Below are 23,244 nucleotides of genomic sequence, written 5' to 3' on the forward strand. Positions count from 1 at the left end.
AGCCTGGCAGTGTTGATTGCTCTACGAAATCCAAGTAGGTGGCAGCACAGTGATACACTATTTCTGTCCCTCCTACTGCTAGAGGGAGAATGGTAGCAACTCCCAGTCATAGAAAATAGACTGGAAGAAAAAACTGGAAAAAAACCCATTTGGTCTAGCATTTCCCAGCCATTAAAGCACAAGACCACCTGGCCTTTTCAGGAAGAAAAGAAAAACATAACCTATCTTTCATGCCACTATTTGGAGATTTGGAAGTGATGACTAAATTCTCAGCACTTGCCCAAAGAAAACAAAAGAAAATAATTTTATTGTTATAATGAAAAACCTCTAGTGAAGTGCCAGAAATAATCAGGATCCTATTCCAGCAGAAGCATTTACAAAAGCATCCAATGACCAGGACTGGGAAACTTTCAAATGAAAGATAACCTACAGAGCAGCAACACACCAGGCAGAAATGTGCAGCAGGCAGCACTGGTGTGCAGCAGACAACAACAGCCTCATGCATCTATCCTGTTCTTACCTCCTCAGCCAGTGTCGATGTCTTTGAATGACAAGTGGTTACCGTTGCATTATTCCAGAGCAGCAGGTCATGCATGGGAGCACCAACAATCTTACTGCGACCAATCACTACAGCTCTTTTCCCTGCAACTTGGACGCCTGCACCAGAGGAAGTTAGGAGAAAGCAAAAATAGGTCACCCTCCATCCTAGTACAAACTAACTCAAACAGCTCCGCAGCCTTTTGGTCAGTTCAAGTCTGGCACTGGTATGTCAGAATACATTTTTTCTTCTGGGCTGTGTGTGACAGGGGACTGGACTTCAGCGGGAGGAAGGAAGTACCACTTTAAAACTAGCTCTGTTCCTATCTGAAAAAGCAGAGATGGAATGTGGCATCTCAACAGAATGCAACGCATAGACTCCCAAGGTGCATGATTTCTCCTCTTATTGAAGACTCATTGCACTCATGAATAATGGATGGCAACTTCCTTACCTGTCTGCCTGATAAGTTCCATGCATCCTTTTGGTGTACAGGGAATAAAGCAGTCTCCAAGGTCCCCTCTAGAGAGTTTCCCAGCATTGATGCTACTTAAGCTGTATTTTGAAAGAATAAAGGCCAAGTAAGATTCCCAGCCTCATGATCACCATTCAAAAGAATCTTAAAAATAAAAAGGTTTCTTTCTGGAGCAGCTGTCATGCTCTCCAGAGGTGAAGTCATTTTACCCATCTACATCCTTCTCAGGTGCAACAGCATTGGTTATTTTTTCTGTGTTGATAGGTTTATCAGAGTCAAGTGGCAGCTGCACTATAAAGCCATGAACAGCAGGGTCTCCATTCAAAGACGCGATGCATTTGAGGACCTACAACAAGTACAGAGTAAAAACCTAGAGGCTGATAAACTGAAATACGACAGATGCAAAGGAAAAAGCACAATCCTATGTGGATTAAAAGATACACACAATATGTTTAGTTTTTCCACCAAAGAGTATAAATGACTCACATTTTTTATTTTTAGAAAAATACCTGTTAAAATCTTAATTTTAAATCTTAAATTAAAATCTTAAATTTTAAGCCGTAGAGTTTTAGTTTTCTTTTTTAAAAATAAAATCCCCCAACTCAGCAGATTCCAGTTCTTTTTTCATGCGTTAATATCTATGGGAAGCAATTTTTTTATATAAAATGAGAGAGCAAATCTTTTGAGCTCAAAACCAAAGTTATGTATTTTTTCATTATTGGCTATATTACTTACATCAGCTTCTGTTGCTGTGTTTGGCAGTTTTATGTGATTGGCACTGATCCCAATCTGCAAACAAGAATACCAGCAAATTATCCGATTTCTGAATTGACATCAGGGATTGATCTGGCTACTCTTCCCGCCCAGCCATAGCCACATGTGTCACACTTCCCAGCTCTACCTCCTATTCTGTGGCTACATTCCTATGATTTGGAAACACCATCAACGGAAGAGAATAATAAATACTACTGGTTTGCCTACATAGGCTGGTCCATACTTCAACTGTTCTATTTGCCTTTTGACATGAACAACAGCATCTTGGCTTGAGAGCATACTGCCTTGAAATGCCAGCACAGAAGATGCCAACTATCACCTAGGAATACAGCGACTCATCTGCGCTCCCAGCCATGATGAAGCACATAACGAACCACTCGGTGACAGATGCAAGGGAACTGCAAGTACCATGTATTCAGGGAAGGTAAGTGCACAGCCACAGGTCATGCAAGACAGAGCATCAGCACTTCAAACATATGTAATCTAGGAGATCATCACACAAAAAGTGGCACCAAACCATGCTGCTGTTACCCTGCTTCACCATGTGTCAGGTTAGACACCTATACTGCTTCCTTACAACAAGATATTCAGGCCAATATTGGTTTCTCCGATACAGGCAAAGCTTTGACAAAACTATTTGATTTGCATTTGTTCTTCCATATTCAGATTTGACCTACTGTAGGAAGGTAAAAAGAAATATTAAGTGTTTGGGCATTACCTCAGCAGCCGCCTTCAGCTTCATATTAATGTAGAGGTTTGAATCATCCCGATTTCCAACCTAAGGATGAAAAGATAGTTGTCACATTGCAGAAAAGAGAGCCAGTCACAGGCTGAGATTGGGTTCACCCTTGGCTTCCTTTGAGCTACACCAAGGAGACAGGTAGTACTGAACAACTGTATAGCACACTGACAGAGGCTATAAGAAGCTGGACCTAACAGGAAAGTGTTCTTTCAAGTAAGAGACAGCTAAAGACAAGTTGTCTCATCTCCCGCATAAACACCATTTATATCTGGTGAAAAACGTCAGAAACACAATGCTCTCCAAAACAGAAAATACTGCCTGCCATCTCATCCAAGCAAGTTAAATCTCTAGCTAATTAACACGACCAGCAGGTGCTGATAAAATTCAATTATCTGATTAAGGCTTTCAGAAAAGCTGGGCCTCTTTGATACCCAGGAACCTTAATTTTATGCACATATGTGTGCCTTGATGGAGAGATTTCTTCCTCTGCTGTTTTGAGCCTTGAGAATTTTCCTGCAAAAAAACAACAAAACAAGAACAAAGAGAAAATAGCAAGTGGAACAAATGCCTGTGGGTTTTGGCAGTATTGGATGCTTACAGAACTGTACTTTCAAAGACCACTTCCATCAGCCAGTATGTTTTGTTAAAGGTAAATGCTCCTTGTAAGCATAAGAAAATGAGGCACAAATAATGAAAAGCTGATAAGGAAACTCTTGAAATCCTGTTCCCTGGTACTTGTGAGTTAACACCCTGGTTCTCACACAGATTACAGGCTGTAGGAGTGATGGTGTTACCTGATCACCCAGCATACACTGGTTCTTCTTCCCTAGGGTTAGACAAAGGGCTGCCTCCCCTTTAAAGTCTGCTGGATTTGGGAAAAGGTTTGCCTCATACATGGCAGAAAAGAAGGAAGAGATTACGCTTCAGGAGATGTCAGCAAACAGACCACATATATTCTGCAAAAGAGGACATTCTTGACCATAGGACAAAAAACCCACATAATTTGACTTATACTTTGAGCTAGGAGGACACCACATACTTCCCAAGAAAAGAGTGCATACTGTGTGGGGTGCTGCATATCATACACAGCTAATTGTCCTGACTTAAATGAAAAACAGACAGCTGAGAATATCAGGACTGAGAGATGAACTCTCAGCCTAGATTGCATGGTAGCTTACAAAAGCACGAGAGAGCCAAACAGCAATCAGCTTGTCAAGGACTCTGAGAGAACCCAGGATAGAGGACAACACAGTCAACCAAGACAAAACTCCAATAATGCTACAAGACAGCAATTTTTGAAGACGGTTTACAGGGTCAGAAGTTCAGCAACTTCCACCAAAGCATCCCTTATTAGATTTTAAATAAAAGACCTTCCTCCTTCCCTGTAAACACCTGGGGACAAGCCTTCTGTAGAGATGATCTCCTTAAGGCTAATGGAAAAGAAAATCAGAAAAAAAACAAGCGACAAACAAATCTGTTCCTGGCATTGAAGAGGAGCATATTCTTTGTGTACTACAGCTGTCTTTGCACTGAAATAGACAGACACTGAGCTCTTCAGGAGCCCAAAATACTGAATAAGAACAGAAGCCACTTCTCTAAGCAGCCACCTTCAGTCCATCAATCCTTTGTGGCCACACAGTACCTTCCCATTCCATGACACTTGCTATCGTTAGTCACTTTCTGATCTTAGCACAAAAAGTTTTCAAGGAAAAGAATAAATCACCTTAACTATGCCAAACACAGGCCACAACCCTGCATATATGAGTGCTTTCTTCCCTCCACAAGCATTTCTGTATGGTGTCTAGCACTTACTCACACTTCTGACAGACATCAAATTCAACAATGGGATTTTTTTCCATTCCCTGCACTTAAAAGTCTTCTTGGCCAAAGGTGGGTTTGGTTGTTTTTCCTCTTCCCCCCCCCCAACCCTCCCTTCTCTTGTAATGTTCTGACTTAACAGCAGACCAAATCCCTTAATAAACACACCACTGCAAAGACTTCTGGTACAAACACATCTCTGAAAGCTGACAGGCTTTGAGGCTCACACAAACACAGAGACTTGGAATGGAGTCTACAAGCATTGCTTCCACTTAATAGGCAAGAAGCCTTTCACCATTTCACAAACATAACACTCAGAGAACTGCAAGGCTCTAATCAAAGAATAAAAAAACCCAAACAAACAAACAATGCTAAAACGTTTCTGGGGCCCAGTACTTGAGGAAAAGACATCACAGAACTGTATTACCATCCCATAGGGAACTCTGCCCTTTTGTTGCTTATAAACTGTTCCTATTTGCAAGGCAGCTTTCATGAAGTTCATCATCTGCACACTTACCATTACAAAGCAACACAGATATTCTGTAGTCATTAAAGAACACAATACCTGCAAAATTGCGAGTCCTGGTCTGAAGCCTGGAAATTTCTCTGTCATCTCAACAACTTGCTTCTTTAGTCTCTCTCTCACTTGTCTGAAGACAGGAAAAAAAACAAGGCAGAAGTTAACCAAGGGGCTTAATTCTCATACAGTGATAAAGTTAGGAGTTAAAAAGCTGTCAAATTGGGAGACTGGCAAACACATATTTACACCTTGAGCACACAAGTCTCAGCAATCTCCCAATAAGATTAATGTCCATAAATCACTAAGACACTTTGCAAGTTTCATTCAAATGTATTTAAATTAAAAAAAAAAAAGTGAAATCCACATTGTGCTTTTTCATCCTCCTCTTCATTGTGTCATAGGATACAAGAGTAACAACAAAAGTTTGGCATGGAAACTCCTGGGATTTTAAACTTCGTACTCAAAAGCAAATCCTCTTTTGATTTGGTATATGCCACATCAAATCAACCTGTCATCCACAGGCACTAGTCAACACTGTTGCACATGCTGTCCTGGTAAAGGATGAATCCACAACAGTAAAAGTAAAAAAAATATCCAAAGATACACCTCTTGTACAGCTACTCCATACTATGTGTTTTTATTTCCTGCCCAGGCTGGGTAGGCTGCAGTCCTACACGCATCTTCCTGCCTCCAGTCAGCTTCGGTGCTTGACAACACTCATCAAAGAAAACACCCCCATCCCAAGGGCTTCTGAAGAAGGCAAAGATTTTTCCATGGGAGGAGGAAAAAGAATGGGAGATTGACAGAGATGAAGCAGCGAGGAAAATTAGCTAAACTCTGGCACACAGCTCAGATTAACTCTTCAGTGAAGTTAATCTGGATTTAAGGATACAATTGTTATTTGAAGTTTAAAGATACAATTGTTTAAACAGCTGTCACCACTCCCCCCAGCCCTGCACTCCTCTTTTAGCTCTCGGCTGCTGTCTGGCTCCATGCGCATGATATATCACCAGGGAAGGAGGCAGGGAAGATGTCCTGGTGCCAGGCCTAACGTGGTCTTTGGAATTTGAAATTCTGCCAAAAGCCTAGGTGCAGACCCAACATCACTGCTTTGTCTTTCACCAGAGACAGTCAGGATTCTAGAGGCTTGACAGGTCTGTCCTCCTCCACGTGGATTTCCAGCCTGTGTTCCACCCGCTATTCTCAAAGAGATGAGGAGGCCCTACCACCACGCTTAGCAAATCTACACTGGCCCAAACACCCCACCATTTAAAACACAGATGGTCTCCTTGTGCTTACCTACCCTCAAATCAGTATCACAAGGTCTGCTATTTCCCAAGTGAAACCAGACTTCCCTGACTGGAGGAGATGCTGTCGATATCAGTTCATTAAAAACATGAAAACCATGGACACGGGGACAGACCAGGTAGTTGATGCCAGCCGGGAGACTGCAATTCCTGCCATATAGGAGAACTCCAGGATGACAGAGAGACAGTGAAGCCAACTCCACCCTGCAACTACGAGTTCCAAATCAGAAATGACAGAGGCAAGAGGGGAAAGGGGAGCAGCACATGACTCTGCTGTAACCCAGCAGGACTGATCCCAGGGGATGGTTGCAGCTGGTCCAGCCAGAAGCAGCCCTGAGGCTGTTCTGAGTCACATCTCAGAGGAATCACACAGCCTCCTGCTCCACCCCAAATCATGCATCTCTCCTGCTGCATCCCAATCATGCAGTTAAAGCTCTGCTGCACCCGAGGAGCAGGTTCAGAGTATTTATAGGTGTTTGCATCTGGCCAAAGTCTCTTAACAAGCTTCAGTAAAAGAGGCTGTTCTCAATTTTACTTACTAAATAGCAGTTTCTAGGCTTCCTTTAGCTATCACTTCTGTAAAAGACCTGATATGAAGATTGGCTCGCTATGACACAGGCTTTTTAACCCAGCAGCCTTGTCCTAGCAATTCTTCGTGCTGAAGCAACAAATGTTCATCTGCTGGGTGGCAAAATCGCCAAATGCCTCTCCTTACACTCCAGCTGTAAGACCCTAGAGAAGGCACTACATCTACAGCTGCAGACACAACAGTGCCTGAGCTCATGAGCAGCCCCGAACTTCAACGCAAAAATCTCAAGGAGCATCGTAAAGCCACCACGCGTGGCCTCTAAGCAGGTGCCATGGGCCAGCTCTTTGAGGGAGCTCTTTCTGGGAACAGCCTCCCATCTTCCAGTAAGGAAGACACAGCACTGGTTTGCGGCCTGCAAACAAAAAGAAATGCAAACAGATATGAAATGTATCATAATTTATGACACAGTAAAGCCCTCTTAAGTGACAGCTAAGCGGAAAGGGTCTCAAGTCTGTGTTTTACTTTTAATCCAGTCTTCTCAGCAGAGGAGAAACAAACCCATGCAAGGCCCTTGTCTTCCTCTGTGAGGCAGGGCTGTAATATATTATGTGCTCCTACAATACGTGCTTTCACTCCCAGCTGCCATGACTGCTCACATATTATAACGCTTTCATTTGCTGTAATTAGGCACCAGCTCACTTCCCCTTCGGCTACAAAAGAAAAGTAACATGCACAAACACACAGTGGTGCTGCCAGTGCAGATTTGCTTCAGGTACCCTGAATCAAGAAATCACTTGTTAGACAGCCACCTAGTGTTAGGCGCCACTGTGCTCCAGTCACCACAAAAGCCATGGTTGCATAAGGTCTGGGAGAAATTAAGCAGAAAAAAAAAACCAATCTTGTTTTATCTCTGTAGACTTACAAAATAATCTTTGGAAGGCAGCACTATTTAGTGTTCTGTTGTGGTCTTCAAGCCTTCACAAAGATAAAAGTTCATATTGATAAATCGACAACACTTTTTTTTACTAGCTGTGTGACAACCGTTAAGTCTTCAAACATAAACGTGCAGTTGTATGCGGCTGTATGCCCTCCCTCTGACACTACGACCCCTCCTATGCCCACATGCTGTCACCAAACAAACTCACCCTGTAAACAAGGGTCCAGGGTCCACATAGGTTAAGGACAGCACATGGCTCTAAACACACAGTGCAAAAGCCAGCTCCAAAGATTAAAGAACACGTTAGCCTTTCTCTCTCTAGACTGCAACAGTGAGTGGAATTTAAATTCATTAAATGAACTTCCCAGAACAGCAAAGGACAAACCACACTCCTCTAGCTCGGCTGTACATGGAGAAGTACAGCTTGTATGTCAATGCCTCCTGTGGAAGACCTCACCACCACACCTATGGGGTTACATACATGCAGCGGCTTTGGTGGTGAGCATACACATCACCGTACTGAAGATGACATGGGGCTGTGTTTCTGTCTCTTCTACGACTAATAGGCTCCAGGGTCTATGTGAATACTGCTGAACAGAGGACCTGGCAAGTATCTCCTCACAGACAACGATGTCCCTAAAGAGGAGGGTTTGGCCTCACTGCCTGGATCACAGATTCCTTTAGGGTTTCAGAAACATGCCCCAGGAAAGCTCTCTCTGCAGCCCTTCAGAAATGGCCATATGAGGCTGATGGTCCTCCCCAGGTCCTGCACCATCTTGTTCAGAGTAGTTGTCCCTAGAGCCAGTCCTCCCTACTGCCTGCAGCACTGCCACTGCTCACTTTCTGATGCCCCCATGACAAAAAACAACCGCTGTGTGGAGAGAGAGGCGTTTCCCTTCCTCCAAAGCACTATGGCAACACGTCCTACCTGCACAACTGCATTAGTTTCAAAAAATGTGAGGAGGCTGCAAGCAAGCACGCCATAAAGTATCCTACCGGTATCTCAAAGAACAGTCTCTCCTGGGGGGAGTCACAGGTTGGCTGTCGCAATGGAGTGGCACTAGGATGGGAAATGCCTTGGGAACATCTATCTGAACACTGCTGGTAATTCAACAGATGGCTCCAGGAGGGCTAAAAAGTGGCTGAGCTGAAGAAAAAATCCGTTGGGGAGGGGATAAGCAGCTTTTGAGGAACTTCAGAATGACAAAATTTGTTTCACACCGAGTCTTTAAAACTTATACAGGAGACTTTGCTCCAGACATGAGTTAACAATACCATGAACTGTCATCATTAGCTTCACATGCTGCAACATCAATCACACCAATCAGGTCAGCATCCCAATGGATACCACATGCAACACCCAACCGTCATGTGATTTAATCAGAGGAAAAAGTAAAAGAAATAGATAAGGACTCAATCCACCTTTGTGGGCCTGCAAGCACTCCAGACAACACAATAGGCTATGTCTGCTATGGTCTCCCTTAACAAGGAGTGATATCAAGACTTTCTTCTTTCCACACAGGGGACATAGCAGTTCCCTAGACATTCTTTCCCTTACGACTTCCTCCTTTCCATGTAACCCAGTGCTGACGTGCACAGATCACAGCACTGTGGCTCTGCTGCCCACCAGACAATGGTTACTCCTAGCTTATAACCTCTTTGTTGCATTTTTATTAACTCTCTGTCTGTATAGCACCTAACACAAGGGGTTCTTGCTTACATTTGGGGCTGCTGAGAGGTACTGGACCACACAGTCACTTTAACTTAGCACATCCGCAGTGCGGTACCCTTCAGTTCTTGACTGAAACATTCTAGGTAGGATCTGGTAAATGAGATCTCACAGATCAGGGATTTTTTTCAGTTCAGGCTAGATTTAGCTGGAATTTCATTAGGAACTAAAAAAAACCTTTGGGGTACAGTGTGTAAAAGCTGACGAGTTGTCTTTACTGCACTGTTACGTCCAGTTATAAGTTGAGCCTTATTATCACTTGCTATATCCTGAACTTTAACAATACCTTAAACTCAAAGCACTAGGGGCTGGGAGGGGTGTTAAGTCTTCCCTGCCATTACAACTTACCAGCCACTCATCCAGATCAGGAATGTTGGTCCATTGCTGGTGCTATCAACCAATTCAGACCAAGCCACAGGTTTCCAAACCTGGGCTACTTCAGATGATAACAACTGAACACACTGCTCACTGCAGACATCAGCTGCATAAACTACAACGTTTTACCCTGAGTATCTACTTCAGACACAGAAAGAGAGTATTTTTATTTTAAGGGAATACTAGTAAAAGGTTGTGAACACTTCATTTACATATTCTGCACACTCCAAGCAGTACTTCTCTGCTTTTTATTAACCATTTGCTTGCTGTACTGTTACTCAACAACTCATCTTTTGCAACTCATTTGCCTATGAGGCAAACTAAACAAAATCTAAGGCTGAATTACTAAACAGCCACTCAGAGTAAACGAAAGCCACTCTGAGATAACCAGATAGCTCGGATTGATGCATAACCCATCCAATACTTAATAACTTTCACAGACTGTCCAAGTATAAGAGTTTGTTTCTATTGAAATTAGCAGCCTTAGCAAGAGAAGCGTTAACTTAAATACCAAAATCCTATACACACGAGAATATCTGCTGCCCTGTATGTTCTCCTTCCTATGTACAGTATAGCCACATTTGCTAGGCTCACAGGTAATACTCAAAGCCACTGAGAAGGTCTATTTTCCTTTATACCTCTCTTCTGAACCTTCCAAGACTTTCTAGGTGTGAACTAGCTTTACCTCTTCATCGAGTTTTCCTTATTTATACAGAAAATTCCCTCTCTGTCAAAGTATTTATTCTCTTTGGGGAAGGGGCGCTTGCTGGCAGGAGAATAAAGTTCACAATACTTAAGAGCTTTGATTTAAAACACACAGAAACCCAGAATGAAATAGCTGGAACAGTACATGATTGATTCACATCACCTGTTAATATTTGACTGACTTACAAACAAACTTTTCTTGATAAATAGATAAAGTAACAAAAAAATGTCCCCAACAAGAGAGTATCTTGTGCTGGTTTTGGCTGGGATAGAGTTAATTTTCTTCATAGTAGCTGGCATGAGGCTTCGTTTTGGATTTGTTCTGGAAACAGTGTTGGTAACACAGGGATGTTGCCATTACTGCTGAGCATCACTTACACAGAACCAAGGTCTTTTCTGCTCTGCACCCCACTCCACTAGTAAGCAGGCTGAGGGCACACAAGAAGTTGTGAGGAGACACGGTTGGGACAGCTGACTCCACCTGACCAAAGGGATATCCCACACCATATGATGTCACATTCAGCATATAAAGATGGGGGAAGAAAAAGGAAGAGAGGGATGTTTGGAGTGACGGTGTTTGTCATCTCAAATAACCACTGTGTGACAGTGCTCTGCATTCTGGAGATGCATCTGATGCAAAGTCAGAAATGCTCCCTTTCTACAGGAGCAGGGAATTTCAGTTGAAACAGGAAATTCAGTTGAAAATTCCTGGAAAAAACACATCTATTGCTTCTGCCGGTGCAGCCAGTCTCTTGGTCTGGAGGTGAACTCTGGACAACGAGAATCCTCTGGACCAGCACTTCTCTAGAGGGTCTGGAAGAAAGGGACAGGGATTTGCAGGGTGGATAGCTCATCTCCTCATGCCTCTTTCAAGTACTCCATCATAAGGAAAAAGCAGAATAAGGCCCGTTCCTGTGGAGCACCGAAAGGTGCAATGATTTTTCATTTTTGTGTTGTCTTCAGGTCAAGATTTTTGGAAGACAGGCTTCAGCCAAAGTCCTTGGAGATGAGCTGGAAAGTAAGCAATCCTTTCTCCTGTATGTGCCTAGTAAAAGCTTATGCCTCTTCCCAAATAATTGCACATGAGGAAGTACTCATCTCTGAAAACAGATTCTACTATAATACAGAAAACAAACAAAAACCTCACCACTGTGTCTATAAACTTAAAGCAAGTAAGTAATGCAATATGCACTGCCAAGGAAGCTTTAGGTTTTAAAGTGAATACTCAGAAGACCTTTAAAACACACTGATTCTAACCAAGCTAGCATCTTTCCAGATGTCTAGTCACTTTGAAACTGCAGTAACAGTAGCTTGGAAGGACCTACAACACTTCAGGGGCACTTTCTACACCAGAAAAAGGAAACCTGCAACAGGCAAATAACTATCACCAACACCACACGCAGGCACCGCAGAGTGTGCTGGCTTCAAGACTGCCAAAAACATGAGGTGTAATGAAGCACACAATACTGAGAGACTGCAATACCCAAATGGTACTGGCCCAAAAATTACCAAGTAAAAAATACGCAAGTAGCTTTTCATCATGGATATTCAGATTCCAGACATGTTAGGCCTACTTTTCAGAAATGCTCCACTCTCACTTAGATGACGATGTGTCATACAGAGCAATGCCTATGATTGCGTCTAACAACTACTACACGTTTTCTTTAAACCATTTCAAATTTACACTTTCTGTTTAAATTCCCTGGAAGGCATTCAACAAACCTACCTAGCCAAACACTGTTTGACTAGAAATGAAGTCTTACCCTTCGCTGAACACTGCATTTTCTATGGTTAGGGAAATAGACTTAGCTTTCTTTCTTGTGTATTATGCTTAACAGCAGTAGGAAAACTAAGCAAATTAGAAGACACAATGCAGGGTCACCTATACTCAGAGCTCACCAGCGAAGTAAAAACTGAAAAGCACAAGAAAGCCTTTTCCTCTAGGATCTGCTGGATCTTTCAAATACCTTTGTCAGGACAACTGTGAACATTCACTTTGACATTATCCAATACACGGATTAATTTAGAATTAAGTTAATTAATCATAAAATGGTTTGGGGAAAGGTCTTTAAAGATTACCTAGTTCCAATCCCCCTGCCATGGGAAGGGACACCTTCCACTGGATCAGGTTGCTCAAAGCCTCATCCAACCTGGCCTTGAACACTTCCAGGGATGGGACTCTCAAGACTTCTCTGGGCAAGCTGTGCCAGTGCCTCACCACCCTCAAAGGAAAACATTTCTTCTGAATATCCCAGCTAAAGCTTCCCTCTTTCAGTTTAAAAGCATTAGCCCCTGCCCTATCACAGCACTTCCCGATCAAGAGCCCCTCTCCAGCTTTCTTATAGGTTCCCTTTTAAGGACTGGAAGGCTGCTATCAGGTCTCCATGGAGCCTTCTCTTCTCTGGGCTGAACAAGCCCAACTCTCTCAGCCTGTCCTTCTATGAGAGGTTCTCCAGCTCCTTGATCATCTTCATGGCCTCTTCTGGACTCGCTCTAAAAGATCCATGTCCTTCCTCTGCTGAGGACTCCAGAACACAGTGTTCTAGGTGAGATCTCATGAAAGGAGAGCGGCAGAATCACCTCCCTTGACCTGCGGGTCATACTTCTTCTGATGCAGACTTACCTTGCTTAGAAAAGGAACAACCAATGCCTGTACAGTATGAACAAAGACCACACTTAAAGTACTGGTTCCCAACAGCATCCTAACAGCACTGCTGAGACACAAACACCGAATCAGCCTGTCCTTTCACACCTGCCTGGACACCCATCTCGGCGCAGGGATGCTGAACAATCCCAAGTTACTGCATGGGGCTGATGCAGGACCAGACACCCTGGCTGGGTTTACGGGGCCAATGCAGCTGAGAACAGCACTTCGGTTCTTCTGAAGACCTCCAATGCTGATACCAAAACTGCTGGCAAATAAAACTATAACACTTGCTTTGGAGTTTTAGAAAGCAAGTGCCCTTTATCAGGCCTGGGCAGGAGTGATCTCCATAAATCATTTGCAGTGAGACAAGAGCTGTTACAAAATGTATTTCCCACTCAAATGCATATGTATAAATTTTTCCAGAAATCTTATGCATATTCTATTACTTTCCAACGACTAATTTTAATGCTATCATGAACTTCAAAACAGTCAAAACTCTTGCTAATTTGGAGCTGGCTAATTTGGAGCTGACCTTGCCTTTGAGATAGGGAAAGGCTGCAGAGGTGGTTATAGAAGATGAGACATCTGTTTGGCACAGACCACGCCGAACACAAGATCATCTTCAAAGAATGAACACTGTCTGGAAAAAACACTGTTTTAAAGGAAACACGCTATCAGAGGGCCATTCTGCCTAACTTCCAAAGAACACAACTGCTCAGATGAAACCTGACTTTAGCTTAAACAAAAAACATCCCACTTTTTGTAACAGTAACTACTTCTTGTATCAATGCCACCTTCTTTCAATACCTCCCACCGCTTCCAGCCAGGAAGAAGGGAGCTTTGAATGAGACACACAGAAAAAAAGCTTTAGGGTGCCTTCAAACGTGCTCCATCCCATTTCCCGGCCAGCAGCGCTGGGTACCCCCCGCCGCACCGGTTTCCTTCCCGATCACGGGGTTAAACAGATCGGGACGGTGGGGGGAAGAAGGAAGGGCGGCCCCGGGGTACGTACGCGGAGACTATCTTGCCGCTGAGGATCTCGGCGGGGGCCATGGCGAGGGCGGGAAGGCGGCTGCCGGTCGCGGCGGCGCTCGCGGGGAGAATGCGGGACGCGCCCCCCCACGTGCCACCCAAGTTTCGGGCGCCGCCGGCCCCGCCGCGCATGCGCTAAGCCCGCCCCGGGGAGGGACCAGGCGGGGTGGTGGGTGTGTGTGGGGGAACAGCGGCAGCGGGGGCGGGGGGGGACGGGCTCGGAGGGAGGATGTCCTGGATCGCAGCATCGTAGTGACAGCGTCACAGAATCATAAGTCACAGCATCATAGAATCATAGAATAGTTCGGGTTGGAAGGGACCTTAAAGATCATTCAGTTCCACCCCCGCTGCCATGGGCAGGGACACCTCCCCCAGCTCAGGCTGCCCAAGGCCCCATCCAACCTGGCCTGGAACACCTCCAGGGATGGGGCAGCCACAGCTTCCCTGGGCAACCTGTGCCAGTGTCTCATCACTCTCATGGTGAAGAAATTCTTCCTAATGTCCACTCTAAATCTGCCCCTCTCCAGTTTGTACCCGTTCCCCCTCATCCTATCCCAACAAGCCTTTATGAATAGCCTCTCTCCAACTTTCCTGCAGCCCCTTCAGGTTGCTTCAGGTTGATCATCTTGGAGCCTTCTCTTCTCCAGGCTGAACAAGCCCAACAATCAGCCTGTCCTCATATGGATTGTGCTCCAGCCCTCCAATCATAGAATCACAGAATCACCAGGTTGGAAAGGACCCACTGGATCATTGAGTCCAACCATTCCTAACACTCCCTTAAACCATGTCCCCAAGCACTTCATCCACCTGTTCCTTAAACACCCCCAGGGAAGCGATTCAACAACCTCCCTGGGCAGCCTCTGCCAGTGCCCGATGACTCTTTCTGTGAAGAATTTTTTTCTGATATCCAACCTGAACCTCCCCTGGCGGAGCTTCAGGCCATTCCCCCTTGTTCTGTCCTCAGTCACTTGGGAGAAGAGGCCAGCTCCCTCCTCTCCATCATCTTTGTAGCCTCCTCTGGACCTGTCCCAGCAGCTCCATGTACTTCTTAACATTAAGGATTCCAGAACTGGACACAGTATTCCAGATGAGGTCTCACAAGAGGGGCGGAATCACTTCCCTCAACCTGCTGGCCACGGTGTCATCATAGTGACATTGTGCCATAGAATCATAGATCACAGCATCGTAGTGACACAGCGACAAAGAATCATAGAATCACAACATCGTACTGACATAGTGTGACAGAATCAGAATCACAGCACCACAGCGTCATGGTGACATGGTGTCACAGATCACAGAATCACGGCATCGTAGTGACATAGCATCATAGAATCATAGAATCACAGCATTGTAGTATCGTAGTGTCATAGATCACAGAATTACAACATTGTAGAATCACAGAATCATAGAATCATAGCATCATAGTAACATAGTGTCTTAGAGTGACAGAATCATAGAATCACAGCATCTTAGTATCATAGTGTAATGGAATCACAGAATTATAGAATCACAGCATTGTAGTATAATAGAATCACACAATTATAGAATCACAGCATCATAGTATCATGGAATCATAGAATTGTTTGTGTTGGAAGTGACCTCAAAGATCATCCAGTTCCAACTCCCCTGTCATGGGCAGGGACACCTGCCACTAGCTCAGGCTGCCCAAGACCCCATCCAACCTGGGCTTGAATACCTCCAGGGATGGGGCAGCCACAACTTCCCTGGGCAACCTGTGCCAGTGCCTCGCCACCCAGAGGCCCCTTTCAGTACTGGAAGGAACCTATAAGGTCTCACCTTGGAGCCTTCTCTCCTCTAGACTAAACAAGCCCAACTCTCAGCCTATCCTCGTATGGGAGGTTCTCCAGCCCTCTGATCATCTTTGTGGCCTCCTCTGGACTCGCTCTAACAGATCAATGTCCTTCCTGTGCTGCTAAGCACTTCAGAACTGAATGCAGTTTTCCAGGTGAGCCACTTAGCCACCAACATACCCAAGTCCTTCTCTTCAGTACTGCTCTCAATCCATTCTCTGCCTCGCCTGCATTTGTGCTTGGAAAAGCAGTTAAATGTCACTGAGGCAGAGTTGCTAAGGAAAGGTAATGCTGCAACCCAGAGAAGTTAAGGAACTCATCAGTTTTCCCCGTTAGTATCTTGCACAGGGTTAGAAAACAGGTCCACGACTCAAGAAACCAGTGATGAAAAGGTCAGGGACAGGGAACTGGGAAATTTGGGTCGATGATGGGGTGGAGCCACAGGGTTAGGGTGCTGTTAAGGAGTGTAGCACCTTCCTCTGCCTGCAGTTAAGCTGTATTCCTCTTGCTTGTTTGGTACCTGGCCACATCTGCCACATGTGGTGGCAGTACTGTAAAGCAGCAGGATGATCCCACTGCAAATTAACAAGCTGTGGAGAATAGAGGTTGAATGCCAAAACAGCAATGCCTCTGTTAATAATTTAAGACTTAAAAATCTATGTGAAATGCTTTCACATAGATTTTTGCTTTCGATAAAATGCATAGGTTTGGAAAAATAAAGTGCCTGTTCCAAAGAGTTTGCTGAGAAAGCGTTCAGTCCTGCCACTCCATAATATAGTCAGTCACAAAAGGATTTGGGGTGCTGTCAGATATCAAGAAGGGAGAAGTGCAGCCCTTGCAGCTTCCACCTTGGGCACGGAGCTGGGAGGACAGAAATATTGGGGCTTTCTGTTTTAGAAGCTCAGAAGCTTTAAGATTGCTTCTCCTGTTCCAGGAGGGGAATCAATACAAATGGTACATGGTTTAAAACATCTCTGAGGAGAAGGGTTTTCTTCTTTGTGGTTCTTTTCATAGTCTAACAAGTGACATATTTTCCGTTTTTTTTTGTGCCTTGTTTTCTATTGGGGGGAGAGTTTGTCACCTTGAATGGTTAAAGGACCTTAGGTTAACAATGTGTTGCAAGTATGGGATTAAAGGTGAGAAATTTGTCTGTAAAAGTGACTTGGAAATTACAGAAAACTTTGCATTTTATGGCTTTTATATGTTAAATATAAAGAGCTAGAAAGAACTTATTTTTCTTTTCTTTCATTATGTTTTCCTTGGATTTCTTGGAATGCTCCAACAGGCACTTGCAGTATTATACAATCAAAACTGAGATTACACAATTAGCTGAGAGAAGGGATTTTTTCTAGGCTGCTTAAAATTCTGTGCCTTGTTTGTTTGTTCTATTGCCTTTATCTAAGTCCTGAATGAACTCCTGAGGGGAGGAGGGGAAACCTGTTTTTTAAAAAAATTGCAAAAGATGGACTCCTTCAGTTGAGCACAGAATACATTCACAAAAACAACTTCTGCAAAACAAAACAAAAAAAGAAGATTTGACACTCAGGATGGTAATGTAAAAATATCAAGCAGGAAAAGAAAAAGAAGAAAGCAACCTCATTTAGAATACTCAGATGACCTTATTTGCAGTGAGCAGAAGAAGCTATTGCTATCAGGAGCTGTAGATGCCTCCCCAGAGTTGCCAGCTTGCATGATTCGCGTGTGTGTGAGCATTAACATCACTCGCTGCATTCCAGAATGCCCCAGCTCCTGACAAAAACGCTGTCCCTTTATGACAAGTAGAACTTTGAAAATGACTTGAATTTACTGTAGAGTCTAAAAAATAGGAAAGGAAATAAAAATAACCCCAAACATCTTATTTTATTATTTAATTAATTTTGAATCAGATTCTAATTTTGGGGAGGGGACAGACTTATGAATTTAAAGTGCTTATGCCAGAAAATCAGACCAGCCAACCTCTTTTGGTCATAGCAGTCTGTTCTTTTGTATTTCTGACTAGTCTTATGTGGCAGTCAAGTATTAAAGCTGAGATCATTACTCAGAAGTTGTGTGTATCATGACTTTATGTAAGAACATGTTCTTTTACATTTATTAATTGTCAACCTGAGTTTGAAATACTGGAAATGGGGTGGGAAGGGAGCAGGAAAAGGATTATGTGATGAGAAATGACTGAACAGACATTTCTGCTCAGTTCATATCAGAGCCAAATCCAGCCCTGAAATAGAGTAAAAAAGTTAAAGCTACTGTTAATATATAGGAAATCTCAGAGAAACACAACAGTGAAGGAGCCAAACGTTATGGAAGAGTTTACGAAGTTGACAGCAATGATCCATATTTTATGCTTTCAATACAATTCTTTTGATTATATTAATGCAAAAGAATGAGAGAAAAAGCTAGTGCCATGATAACAGACAGCTCCGAGCATTGCCTGTTTTGTACCAAAGCAGACTTTTTTTCTGATGGCTGACAGCATGAAGAAGGATAAAACCAGCTACTTCAGACAGGCTGAAGCCTCAGTGTAGGACAGACCTCTCTGCTGTGACTGTTGCCCCAGAACAGTTGTTCGGCCTCACTCGCCTCCCTGCCCAGCATCCCTGGGTTTGATTTGGCAGCTCCCACAGTTTGATTGTTTACCTTTGCATCCACCCCCTCTTACCCAACATGTCAAAAGTCATGGAGCTCGGTCTTTAAAAAAGCCAGAAAGGCTGCAATGCCAGAAAGACTTTCAATGTTACTGATGAGCTAACAGCTATGCCTCTCATGGCACAGTCCCCAGAAGCTGCAATTTGTTGTGAGAATCTGACCCCAAATCATCAAACTAGGGAAGAGCGTTTGGCTTTGCTTCACACATTAAGTGGAACAGTTAGGATAGAACATAGTCTTTAGTAAAGAAAGAAGAACAGAAAATTTAGATTAGCTTCATAAACCTTGGTCAGAAAAGAGATTTTGAGAAAGCCTGTTGGTAGGAACACACCAGAAAAGCAGTATTAGACTTTGCTTCTTCAAACACTTACGGGAAACCTTTGCTGCTTAGAGATGATCCACTGAACGAAGCAGGACTGGTTAAATGAATGACTTTAGTCTAGAATGGACTTCATCTACCATGATGGAGAACACAACTTTGTAATGGAGTAACAGTGACGCATTTAAATCCATGCTATAGGTCAAATCTCCCTTTGATCAGAAGATGACTGAACTTTCATTTGAGGCTTGAGATTGAGCGTCATCATCCTCTGATCAGTTTAGCTATCTCAAGTGCCCCATTCATTTTAGACATCATGGAAATAAGTTGGTGATGCAGGTGTCTGTGGACAGTCACTGCAAAATTGTCTGTCCTGGGTTAAGATGGTATTTGCTCTCTGGCTTTCTCCTCTGTGTTCCTGGTCTGACGCCTGAACTGGCAGAACAGGGACATGGAGTGCTCCTTGTCCACTTCAGTGCAAAGGCAGACAGATTAATCAAATCAATTCTATGAGCAGTTTTTAGCTACAATGAGCTGATTTTCTATAAAGCAGAAAGGTGAATAGTACTTTCATCATAGGTTTTTCTGGCAGAGAGGTAAAGCTGGTTGTATCCAACAGTGGCAATAACAAACAGGTGTCTGATGTGCTTTTCTGACCTCTGTCTCAAGTTTGCCATTCACTTGCCCACCTTGCAGGGGTTTTGCTCTCTCAGACAAGCAAATCCTGCTCTTGCAGTGTCCTACAGAGACAGAAGGAGGTTGAATAGATCCTGTGAAGTGTGCGGTAGGGAAAGTCCATGGCTGGCATGAAACCAGCTTTCCCATAGACCATAATTCCAGCAAGTGGGGTATTTGGAGATAAAAACAGGTAAATGGAGTTTTGCACTTCATTCTTGTGTGACACAGTCTTTATGCATATCTTAATAACCATTTTGAAACCCTGAGCAGTGTTTGACGTAGACGTATGCCCACAGTTCATAGTATGAAGCAGGCTTAAGAAGGCACGTTGTACTTTCAACATGGTTTTACTTATAGCATTCCTGATTCCAATGTGTCTTTCACTCTATGTAATTGCCTCTAGATCATAGAACTGTCAATATCAGATCAGATAAAAGATAGTCCCAGCTTGAGGTCATGGCTCTAATGGTGGCCAGCTGTAGATACTTGAGGAAGACCATAGGAACAGGGCAAACAGATGATATTCCTGGTCTCCAACCATTTACAGCTGAAAGAATTCTAAGACAAACAGGATAATGGAAGTGGAGGGGGAAATAGGTAAAGTTAGGGACAAACAGAATGGTCTGAAGCCCCATGCCTCCTGTTCTGAGAAATTCAAGAGAGACACAGTTCATTTCCTTATCATATGTCCTATGAACCTCTCAGTTTTAATTAGCACACAGGAAACTTGTGTGCTTCCACTTTTGCATAACACGTCTTGGCCATGTGAGTCTCTTTGTTAATTTTAATGTAAACACTATTGATAAGGTACCTTCACATGCTGTAGTAAATGATTTTTCCCCTTATTTGATATGTGCATATTCTTGTATGTCTGTGAAATACGGATATATTTACCCACTGTGCTTCAACCTGTTCAAAATTAGACTTTAATTTCTTAGCATTAAAAATAAAAATCTGTATTTATGCCCCATTGCCCACGTTTGATGACTGCTGTTTGTAATTAGAAAGGTAAATTGAAGAGGCCCAACTTGACTGCTCTGGAAAAGCAAACCTTTGTGCAATGTGCTGTTCATACGATCACATGCACACACATATATGAAACAAAAAGATCCACCTTTCCTTGAAGGTCTCTGAATTTAAGTCTTTGGGGCTGCGTTTCAGTTTCTTGTGTGCACAACTTGAAAGGAGTTAAAAATACTGACACACAGACTATTCAACTGTCTCATTCTTTTTCACTCTCAACAATGAGCAAGCTCATTGTAAGCTTGTTCCACTCTTATTTGTTTATATGCCTGTATATGTGTGCATATGTTTATATGCCTTATATTACAAACCTTGTATCCCAAAAGTTTGTCAGCTTCTGGTCAGAGCAATTACGTTTCTGCCCTTTCCTAAGCTGCCTAAGGAGCTGTATGATTTGTCTGGTTTTTGAAACAAGAACTGTTCCATTTATAAATGAAGCAGAGCATGGCAGAGGCACCAGATTCAGAGACGCATCACTAATCTTTGCCCCGAAGCTGTGGAGTATGTCTGTTCGTGCATGCTCAGCTGCATCCCTCAGAGAAGAAGTAAATTACACAAGTCTGTAGAGCTCTAGTGTCTATCCTGCACATCTCTGGGAGAAAGAATTCTCAAAAGAACAGCAAGTCTTGCTTGTGTCTACTACTGTAAACTCTCTCCGAGCTTTCCAACTTATAAACCAATCTGAGACCTGATTAGGAAATCTGTGCTATGAAATGGCCCGTCCTTTGCTGCTAGATCTGAGAGCTTTAAATAATCCAGGAGGGCCATGTAATGTTTTGTCCTATGGCGTGTGTCAGGTGTAGCTGGCAAAAAGCACATTAAGGATCTTTCTGGTCCCCTCCAGCCATCACTTTGAAGCAAAGCATTTTGATACCTCTAGCCCACGCACAGCAGTGCAGTTGCTATGTCTGCACATGGAGTAGTTTTGTTCTGGAGCCCCACTGCTTTGCAGAGAAACCATGATGAGCTTGTGCTTTAAAACTGGGCCATGGGAAGAGGCAGACACAGATGCTTGCCCAGACCACTGGAAGATTTGGAGCCTGTAGACTTGGTGTGGAACAGGAATATGGTGATCTCAGTAGGGTTAAGTCTGCTTGACCTGTAATTCCTCTTTATGGTCGATGGAGAAGAAAATGAATAATCCATCCAAGAGGAGTTGTGCCAAGATGGGATGTTATTCCTGTCTCTTGTTTGTGAAGTTGAAACAGCAGGGTCTGGCAAGACAGACAGGCAGATGTCCTGCCTGCCACTGAGAGGAAGGGACGAGCAGAAGGCTGTGAGGGCAGCCTCCCAGGGGGTGGCTCTTTGTGTGGCTGCCAAAATGAAACTGCCATGTGGTAGGTAATACGGATTCTCTTGCTGAACATGGGTAGCTGTAGGGTGGGACCAAGGTGTGAATCCTGAGAGGTCACAGGTCTGTGTGGTTTCAGGCATGGGTCTGGGCATGAGGAGCTGCATATACATCTGCATTTCCCTTGGCTCATATCTCAGCAGCAACAACTCCTTCCTCACTGTACTGCACCCTGTGTGAGGTGTTTTACAATTATCAACTGATGCTTGTAGCTTAATGTAATGTTCATTGTATTTTACTTCAGGGGTTTTGTTACAAGAGGAAGAACATCCATGTTATTAGCTAACATTACTTAGAAACACAAAAATACACTTCACTTTCCTTTAGTCTCTGTGGTTTACCATTTTCAATTGTCCCATCGCTGCTCAGTGAACAGAAGAAGCTGTTGGGATGTGTAGCTTGGCTTTTGCCTGGCCTGTTTCCTATCAGTACCCTTACAGATTATGCAGGCTTAGACTAGGAGAATGCATATCATATTATAACAGAGGGCTTCTATGAAGGAGCCTGGCCAGTTTGTGTGCTTGCTGTTCACCACAGGACATACCTTGAAGGGAAACAGGGGATGGAGGAGTCTGCTGAGGAGCTGGTGTCTTGCCAAACTGCACTGTGGAGTAGATGTGGCAGAGCCAGTACTGAGCATCTGGGTGAGTTCAGGCTTTCTTTCTAACTGTCCCAAATCTCACTATGAAATAAACATGGGCTTCTGAGGTTAGACTCGTAACTGAACAGCTTGACTGCAGGATGAATTTGTGTTTTGAACAGGCTGACTTAGAGTCAGTGAACAGCAGTACGCACATCCGCACTAAGCCTCCCAGCTCATGACCTCTCCTGCTTATCACTGGAGACATAGCACACCCAGTGAGGGAAAACGTACCTTGTGTTATTCTGTCATTGTACTCGTGGCAGCAAGATTTCCTGCAGGGACAACAACTTTTTATGTTTGGGCAATGGGATGCAGTCAGATATATGTATGCAAGCTCTAACTGCTGGCATTCTCATGGGTGAATCCATATTCCCAATGGGCAGAGCCAGTCTTAGAATAGGATAGGGCCCCTCCTTCCTATCCATGTACTTAATCACTTGTACTTCAGTCTAGCTTATTTCAGCCCTCCGCAGCTTGAGCTCCAGGTAATTGTATAAAACTAGCATAACAAATGCATTTAAAATTTCTTTATGATTATTTTTGGATTGGAAGAACAAAAAGACTGGGAACAAATAGTGACTTTTGATATCCAAGCTTTGTTGCATCTTTGGGGACCAGGAAGTTTTGATGGGGGAAGGAAGAAGAAAACTC

General features: G+C 43.6%; 1 protein-coding gene across 1 annotated transcript in view; it reads right to left on the minus strand.

Annotated features, from left to right (window-relative positions):
* The window catches only part of MTHFD1 (methylenetetrahydrofolate dehydrogenase, cyclohydrolase and formyltetrahydrofolate synthetase 1), a 43,359-nt gene extending 29,100 nt beyond the window's left edge, over positions 1 to 14,259 (minus strand). The window contains exons 1-7 of the mRNA XM_009564382.2: positions 14,106 to 14,259; positions 4,910 to 4,994; positions 2,503 to 2,562; positions 1,746 to 1,799; positions 1,220 to 1,356; positions 990 to 1,090; positions 521 to 657 (exon numbers count right to left, since the gene is read on the minus strand). Of these exons, the coding sequence (XP_009562677.2) occupies positions 521 to 657; positions 990 to 1,090; positions 1,220 to 1,356; positions 1,746 to 1,799; positions 2,503 to 2,562; positions 4,910 to 4,994; positions 14,106 to 14,257 (726 nt within the window). The 5' untranslated portion in view covers positions 14,258 to 14,259. The remainder of the gene's footprint in view (positions 1 to 520; positions 658 to 989; positions 1,091 to 1,219; positions 1,357 to 1,745; positions 1,800 to 2,502; positions 2,563 to 4,909; positions 4,995 to 14,105) is intronic.
* Between the last annotated feature and the right edge of the window lie 8,985 nt (positions 14,260 to 23,244).

This window comes from Cuculus canorus, chromosome 5 (assembly GCF_017976375.1).
Source record: "Cuculus canorus isolate bCucCan1 chromosome 5, bCucCan1.pri, whole genome shotgun sequence".
Taxonomy (NCBI): domain Eukaryota; kingdom Metazoa; phylum Chordata; class Aves; order Cuculiformes; family Cuculidae; genus Cuculus; species Cuculus canorus.